The sequence below is a fragment of the Trypanosoma cruzi genome, genomic scaffold (assembly GCF_000209065.1).
Source record: "Trypanosoma cruzi strain CL Brener 1047053517019 genomic scaffold, whole genome shotgun sequence".
Lineage (NCBI taxonomy): Eukaryota > Euglenozoa > Kinetoplastea > Trypanosomatida > Trypanosomatidae > Trypanosoma > Trypanosoma cruzi.
Genome location: NW_001849424.1, coordinates 43,328 through 51,181, shown reverse-complemented (window position 1 = coordinate 51,181; position 7,854 = coordinate 43,328). Strand labels below are relative to the sequence as shown.

At 48.4% G+C, this 7,854-nt stretch overlaps 4 protein-coding genes across 4 annotated transcripts, besides 24 other annotated features; all 4 read right to left on the bottom strand.

Annotated features, from left to right (window-relative positions):
* Tc00.1047053510999.39 (40S ribosomal protein S3a, putative) lies at positions 1–738 on the bottom strand (the record flags this gene model as incomplete). The annotated part of the gene is made up of 1 exon (XM_800253.1): positions 1–738. A coding segment is annotated over one exon (738 nt), but the record flags the coding sequence as incomplete, so codon positions are not given.
* Positions 1–7,854: a sequence feature (heterozygous, Esmeraldo-like haplotype).
* Positions 899–919: a sequence feature (AT_rich).
* Positions 1,038–2,450, bottom strand: Tc00.1047053510999.30 (hypothetical protein, conserved; the record flags this gene model as incomplete). Its single annotated transcript, XM_800251.1, has 1 exon — positions 1,038–2,450. One exon carries the CDS (start codon positions 2,448–2,450, stop codon positions 1,038–1,040), a length of 1,413 nt encoding a protein of 470 aa, XP_805344.1.
* Positions 2,644–2,690: a microsatellite.
* Positions 2,772–2,798: a microsatellite.
* Positions 2,998–3,036: a microsatellite.
* Positions 3,038–3,063: a microsatellite.
* Positions 3,064–3,091: a sequence feature (AT_rich).
* Positions 3,164–3,189: a sequence feature (AT_rich).
* Positions 3,298–3,337: a microsatellite.
* Positions 3,391–3,426: a microsatellite.
* Positions 3,560–3,597: a microsatellite.
* Positions 3,653–4,096, bottom strand: Tc00.1047053510999.19 (hypothetical protein, conserved; the record flags this gene model as incomplete). Its single annotated transcript, XM_800252.1, has 1 exon — positions 3,653–4,096. One exon carries the CDS (start codon positions 4,094–4,096, stop codon positions 3,653–3,655), a length of 444 nt encoding a protein of 147 aa, XP_805345.1.
* Positions 4,230–4,283: a sequence feature (GA-rich).
* Positions 4,431–4,458: a microsatellite.
* Positions 4,697–4,718: a sequence feature (AT_rich).
* Positions 4,829–4,856: a microsatellite.
* Positions 5,012–5,048: a microsatellite.
* Positions 5,137–5,201: a sequence feature (GA-rich).
* Positions 5,248–5,276: a microsatellite.
* Positions 5,403–5,452: a sequence feature (T-rich).
* Positions 5,536–5,562: a microsatellite.
* Positions 5,734–5,755: a microsatellite.
* Positions 6,005–6,024: a microsatellite.
* Positions 6,041–6,066: a microsatellite.
* Positions 6,207–6,235: a microsatellite.
* Positions 6,282–7,854, bottom strand: Tc00.1047053510999.10 (hypothetical protein, conserved; the record flags this gene model as incomplete). Its single annotated transcript, XM_800250.1, has 1 exon — positions 6,282–7,854. A coding segment is annotated over one exon (1,573 nt), but the record flags the coding sequence as incomplete, so codon positions are not given.

Here is a 7,854-nt window from a genome sequence, read left to right as displayed (position 1 = left end):
TCCCGCCTCACCCTCAGCCGAGGCGGGAATCTCGCCGTGTGCATTCAGAAGCGCCTGGGCGTCGAACCGGGGCGTGCGGACCACCTTCACCTTGCGGATGCGGAGATCGCGCAGCGGCACGATGGGGTTGCAGCGCTTTGCCAGGCGGTCGCGCAGGATGTTGCGTGTCAGCAGCGTCACCGCCTCGTTGATGTTCACCTTCGACAGGCGCTGGCGGATGAGGTTCGTGATGCGGTGGCGCACCCACTTCACCAGGCGCGTCTTGGCATAGCAGTTCTTCGACAGCTGGTTGCTCTGCTTCTTCGTGAAGGCGATCACGAAGAGGCGCAGGGTGTAACCGTCCGCAGTCTTCGCCTCCACTGCCGCCTCGATCGTCGTGCACCACTTGCGCAGCAAAAAGTACACGCGGTCAGACGTCATTTCCATGCTGTGGAACTGCGTAAGCAGGTTGCGGCCCTGCACCTCCTGTACAACAAACTTCACCTTGCGGTAGGCGTCATCGTCGCCTTGCGTCTTGTTCAGATCCGCAAGGTTGCTTTCGTACACGCGTCCGCGCAGGTAGTCCGCCGCGATCTTTGTGCCCTGGGTCTTGTTGCAGATGGTCTTGCCAAACTGGCGCACCTCAAAGTTCTTGGGGGCAACCACATCGTACCACTCCTTGCGGCTCATCGTCTCCTGCGCCTTCTTCTTGCCGCGCTTGCCGCCCTTGCTGATGCGTTTGTTCTTCCCGAGCGTCATGACTTCTTTTCTTCTGTGCGTCCGTGCACACGTACCCCCACCAAAAAAACAACAACAAAGAGGGATGAGAATAAAATAGTATGAAGGAGCATCCACTGTGTGGAACATGCCAATCACACAGAAAGGTTTATAACATATATATATACATGTCTTCACACACAAAAAAAAAAAAAAAAAATAAGCGGATATTGAGTGGGCAGAATTAAATAAAAATGCACCTAATATGCATGTGCACTAACCATATGCCCCCTTCCCTCCTCTCTCATTCTCTCCGTCCCCGCCATAGCAGCCCTCCCTCCTTAGAAGGAAAGAAACACCTCGTGGTCCGCTGATACGCCAATGGCATTTGAGCCGTCAAGACTCTCCACCCACCCACCGTTCCACGTGCTCCTGCAACAGACCGCAGAATCAATACGGTTTCTAAAGGAATTGGGAGCCGCTGATTCCCCCTCCTCCTCCTTCTTTACCTTCTCATTGCGTGCAATGCCATTGCCACCAGCATGAGTCGGCGCAGAAGCAGCTGAAACAGGAGAAGCTTTTTGCAATGGAACAATCCGTACCTCCGCGTCAATCCCAGCGACAACCACTGCTTTGCCCGATGCGAATGGGGCAATAGAACCGATTTCGTATTTGAGAATATTGGTGCTCACACTCACACAACTCCACTTGCGCACGTCATATACACAAAGTGAGCGACCAACCGCCGCAGCAACTTCGTACTCATTGCATGTAGAGCATACACCCGCTACATACGACGTGGGACTCGTTAGGCGACTAGTGACAAGTGAAATATCCGGCTTGGTGTCCGTATTCAGGGTAAGTGCAGCGCCGGGGCAGCGCATATCGTACAGCGTAGCCACCGGCCCTTCAGCCACCACAACGCCATGTGGAATTCCGGGGCAGGCGGTGGTGCCAGTGGCCGGCTGTATTGTGCCATATTGTCGCACAACAGTTCCAGCTGGCACGTCCACAAGACGAATATCAAAGAAAAATTCCCTGCAGCAGACAAGTTGCTGAGAAAAAAAAGGTACTATTCCACACCAGCCCCAGGCTCCGTGTGTAGTTTCGCTGTCAGACGTCGTGGCAGGAACAATAAGTCCCCAAAAGGAACTTCTGTTGACTTTCTCTTGACGCGGCCGCTTTGCGGGTGATTCGACGCCAACCGCTGTTACGGATGAAGCGGGGAGTGTGGCGGCGTAAACATTCCCTACCGTGTCTGCAACGTATAGCAACGGTGAGGGAAACGCAGCTGCATGAGGAAGAAATTGCAGCATCCCTGCACGACTATCCGGAGCAATTTGAATGCAGCCAATTCGTTTGCCCGAAGGTATGACTTTGGACTCCCAAAGGGCCCCGCCATCATCGCCGTCCGTTGCGGTGCGGCGGATGAGACATTTGCCATCCGATGGATCGGTTGAAATGAGTCCCGTCAATGCCACAGGGACGGGGAGATTGTCATCGACTGCCTCTGCTTCTCGACGTGTTTCCCCCTTCTTATCACCCTTGTCGTCATCTTCTCGTTCCTTCTTGACTCGGCGCGGGATGCCAAGTTGCTGAGACGCCTGCAATTGAGTGGTTGTCGTTGCCGTGGTGAAGCTCACGTGTACACGCGATCCTTTCGGCACATACGGTCGTTTCTCCGCATGCATCACACTGCGGCCAAAAACATCCCCCAGCACCGTGGCAAAGGAGTACGGCTCCATGGCAGTCATCGTGGGCCAATGTATATACACGTCTTCTCCCTGCCAACGAGCAAGGGGAAAATAATATGACCGCCAATATGCACCTGTACGAGGTCTCCTCTCCCTTCTTCCTACAAAGAGACGCAGGGCAGAGCAATGGAAGATGACAGTTCGCGTTCAGTTTCCCTCGAAACCCTCTCACACACCAGAAAAGGTTCATCCAACACATACACAACACACACACTCACACTCACACACGTACATATACACCAACCCGTCGGTGCAGCGGTTCGTTCATGCCGCAATCGACGATAACGGGGCTCGCTGAGGAGACAGAAAGTGAGGGAGGCCAAAAAAAAACAAAAAAAAAAAAAAAAACAACCATCATTCATTTCTTACGGTTTTCAGTTGACATCCATTGCTTTTTATTGCTGTTTCCTCCTCTTGGAGTGGAAATGAGTGGGGAGAAAAGAAAAAAATAAAGGAATAAAAGCGATGGCCAGTTGGTGTTTATTTGGTTCCGGCAAAAAGGCCCCGCCAAAAAACAGAGAAAACTTCCTGCCGTTCCAGCAGCAAAACACAAACACACACACACACACACACAAACTCATACACATAAGAAAAAAAAAAAGAAAAAAAAAAATTTAAATATAAATAAATAAATATATTTACAATTGCAGATTTAAAAAAAAGCTTCTTCTCGATGATTTCAAAATAATTCTTCTCCTTTCTTCTCCTTTCTCTTTTTTTTTAATTAATTAATTTATTTCTTCATTATCGACTCCGTCCCCCCTCCCCCCTTTCCCCTTTCCCCTGTTATTACAATCAAACCCCACGCAATTTCAACGTCTGGGAAAAGCAAAAAGTAACATCCATCATATACATACATGTACATACACATATATATATATACATATCACGTGTAAAACTGGACGTGATTTGAAGGTTGAAACAGGTTGCGTAATGAATGCAATAACAACAACAACAACAACAACAACAACAACAAAAGAAAAAAAAAAAACTCACGAGAAATGAAAAGCAAGACTCCAAAAATGACATATTTTTGTATACATTTAAGCTCACCTATATTCTTTCATTCTTTCTTCTTCTTCTCCCACTTCATGCACACGAAAAAACAAAGGGAGAGAAAGAGAGAGAGAGAGAGAGAGAGAAAAAGTCATAGCAACCCCTCTCTTCCTGTCATACAAATGACAATATATCGCTACTTTTGATTAAAGTGGCAATTGTGTTTCCGACAATGACAAGGTCGGAGATGTTCCGCTTTCATCTTTACTACTGTCATCGCAACTCCTGGATCCATCGTTACTATTATACATATTTTTTTCCTCAGCATTTGTCAGTACCCGTTCCCGCTCTCTCCGAAACCAAGAAAGGATGAAATCGACGGGCTCCTCTGGCTTTTCTTGCAACAGGGCCGTGGAGAGGGCGTCAAAAATAGCCGGAATCCCTGCGGAGTACAAATAATTGCGAAGCTCCGAGTGGTAGTCATTCCTGCTCATGCAACCGCCATAGTGGCTGTTACTTCTACCAACGAGCGGTGTGGCTTGCCCCGGGGGACACGCCTGCTGTCGCTGTTCCTGTTCATTGATGAGCGTTGAGCTCCCCTCCTCCGCCTCACTTCCCATGGCCAGAGGCCTGCGGGACAGAGATGGCATTCGGGCGGCAGCACACACACACAGACAGACAGACACAAACAAGCAGAGAAAAAATCAAAAGGGAAAAGGCAAAAGATTGCTGTATCTCAATGACTTGTCTTCCTGAAACCGTCGACGGTTGGGTAGAAGGCCCCTTTCTTTGTTTGTCCCTTCTTCCCCTCCTTCCTTTCTTTCCTTTCTTTTTTTCCCCCCCACACCTAACGCCTTAGTTAAACACCAACGTCGCCTCTAAAATGCGTATCTCTGTTCCCTGAGACACCTCTATCGGCCCAATCCTTCCTTGGATCTCGCGCTCTCTCCCTCTCTTCCGCGCCACGCAGACCGGCAGGGGGATAAAAAAAAAAAAAAAAAAAAAAAAAGAAGAGGAATATAGAAAACATAATTGGAGACAAGGGCACATTCCCAAACGCGCATGCAAAATACATGTAAATGGATGAATGTGTGAAAAGGCATGCAAAATTGCAGTGAGTGTGGCAAAAAGGTCTCAAAAAGAAAGGGGGTTTCGTCAAATGGCTGCGTGAGATGCAGAAACTCTATTAAGATATAGAGCGAACGTGTGCGTAAGAGACAGACGGACACACACACACACACACAAGAAAGAAAAAAAATAAATAAAATAAAACTTAAAGAAGCCGCTCGGTTGTTTTCTCACTCCCAACAACATCAACTTGTTACGGCGAGGCAATCGTCATACGAGCAGTGGCCTTGTGGCAATTTGTAACAAGAAAGCAGAAAGAAGAAAAAAAAAGAAAAAAAAAAAGAGAGAGTGAAAGAGAGAAAGAGGTGTTGTCTACCAATGTCTAGGCAGGCGTATTTACGAAAGGACAGTGGAAGGGAGAAGTCAATTCTTTCGTTCACACCACCACCACCACCTCCCCCTCCACCTCAACCAACAAAAATAAATTGACTTTAAGTACACACACACACACACACAAACACACACAAACACGCATGGAGCATACATCCCCACAAATGCCGTATTATTTAAACAGGAATTATAATATATTGAAACTCTTCGTTTGTATATTTTGGTGGTGGTCCCTACGCCTCCATCCCCCCTTCTTCTTCTTCTTCTTCCCCCTTTTCCCCACCTCCTCCTTTTTTTGTTTTCCATTCATTTCAACTTGCATCCTCATTCATTCACGCCCGAAATATATGTATATATATATATATATATATACTTGTTGTTGTTGTTTCCTTCTTGTTTTGCTCTTGTCGTTACTCCATCTTTTCCCCCCCACCCCCCATTCTTATTCTTTCTTCTTTTCTTCTTCTTCGTTTGTTTGAAGTTTGTGAGGAAAGGCGTAACAAAACAAAACAAAACAGAAACAAACAAACAAAAAAAAAAAAAAAAAAGAAGGGGTCCATCTCCTTTTTACGCCACCTCAAACTCCACTTTTGCACCAGTCGTATCGGAGGGAAGATGTAATCATAACGTCATAATAATAGTAATAATAGTAACAATAGGCATGCATGCATGCATGTCTATTGCCGAGGGTGGAGCCGCACCATTTTGGTGGATGCATGCCAATCCCAGTCCCCCACCTTCTGTACTCTTCTCACACGCGGTGCGTTACAGACGGAGAGACACCTCACAGTGGCCATGTACATGCAACACATCATGTGTACTGCCCCACCACACACACACACACACACACAAACGGTTCTTTACAAATGGCAGAAGAAAAAAAAACCGCCCACCGCAGTCTCTATGGATTCTATTGAAAAGGCCCTCCCCCCTTCCATCTGCCTCTCTTTCTCTCTCACTCTCTTTTCCTGCACGGGGAAAACACGAGGGTTACGACAATTGAAGGGAAGACTCGCAAGAAAAAACAACAACAACAAAAAAAAAAAAAAAGCAGTTAAATAATGGTGATAATAATAGGAAGCATGAGGAGAAAGAAAGAGAAATAAAAATAAAAATAAAACGGGCGGTAAAACAGGCACACACACAAACACACACACACACAAAAAAAAAAAAACATGTATGTATATATAATTGTACATATCTCCAGTATAATTTCCGCGTCGTTTTACGCACACAATTTATGCGTATAAAATCTTCACGACGCGCCAGTACCATGTGGGAGCATGTATTGTTTTTTTTTTTTGTATGTACGTGTGTGTGTGTGTGTGTGTCTGGTTGCGTTCGTTACTTTTGGCAGCCCATTTCATTCGTGTTTTGTTAAAAGTCCTCATCAAACTTCAGCATACCCGAGTGACTCTCAATAAACGTGCGCACCGTAACACGTTGTGAGTTCTGGATACGTCCTAGCTCGCTGCGGCGTAGGCCCTCATAGATCTGCGACAGGGCCTCCTCTGAAATGGAGCAACTACGAAGTGCATTCCAGTCCCCGGCTGTTCGCAGCGATTCATTGTCAAAGATGACAAAGGTGGGGATGATCTCCACCCCAAAGAACTCAAACAACGGGGTGGCAAGGTCCATGTCAGCCTTCACGGAGCACGTCAGATTGCTGGGAAAATCCTCCTTCATCATTGTTGGAAGGGCGTGTACAATCCGCATGCACGGCGGGCACCATGACGCCCCAAAGTAAATAAGAGATCGGGTGCCTGAGGCACCTGCAGCGGGGTCATCCGGAAAAAGCGCCTTTTCACACACCGTGCGAAGAAAATGCGTCACCGTATAAACAGGTGTCAGTAATGACAAGGAGTGCAGTTGATCCAACGACGTCAGTTGCTTCACCACTAAGGGTCGTCCATGATGGTATCTGCCGGCCAACGGCGGCTGTGGATTGTCGTGGTTGTTGGCATGGCTATCATTTTTTTCCTTTTCCTTCGGGTAACAATACTCATCGGCCAGCCCTCCTTCCGCTCGCCACATGACTAAGGCTGGAAGAGCGAGTTCCTCACGTTTACACGAGTGGGTGGCGTCTGCGGATGCGTTCTCGTCGTCACCGCCCTTCTCGGACGTCTGGGACTTGGAGGAGTCGGCATCGTTTGCATCCAATACTTCATCTACACACAGCAACGAACTCGCACGTCGCATGACGTGCTCCATGTCGTGTGCCCCCTGTGACGCCAGCGACAGGAGGGTGTCTGTCGGAGGCAACTGCAGGAAGCCGGTAGCAACTCCTCGTTCATCATGACCGTTTGGATACGCCACATCGCTTTTCTCCTCGTACTCGCGCGGCGGCAGTTCGCCAAGATCCAGTAAAAAGATACGGCAATTTGAGAGCTGTTCCGTCATGTGCTGCGGCAACACTTCTGCTTCTCCCTTACACTGATGCAAAATAATGAGAACCGTTTCGCCCGCCCTCAAACGCAGCGACGGTGGGGCCGATGACGATGACGATGGCGTGACGTTCAACACACCCGCATGAGCAATGGGAAGAGGTGCACTGCCAATAAGTTCCTCCAGTTGCCGCAATGAATACAAAGTCGTGACCGCACCGACGGTGTGAGGGGCACGGCAGCCATCATGTGCCGCGTCCGGTCGTTGATTTTGACCACCGGAGGCGACACACCGCAAATCGACGCCGCTTGCATCACTCATCTTCTCGTCACGCACCGCATGTGTGGGGCCAAAGAAAAGTGTGGGCTCCTCCACATCAACATCATTCGCCGCCACTTCACTGCCATCCGTTTCACCCCGGCCGTCTACTGACACCCCGTTCACGGAGGGAAGATGTTGCAAAGATTCGTTTTGTTGCGGCCGCTCCTCCCGAAGACCTGCAAACTTCTTATGTGTGTCCAACGTGTCCGTGACGTCATCGTTGTTGTTGTTGGTGGTGGTGGTG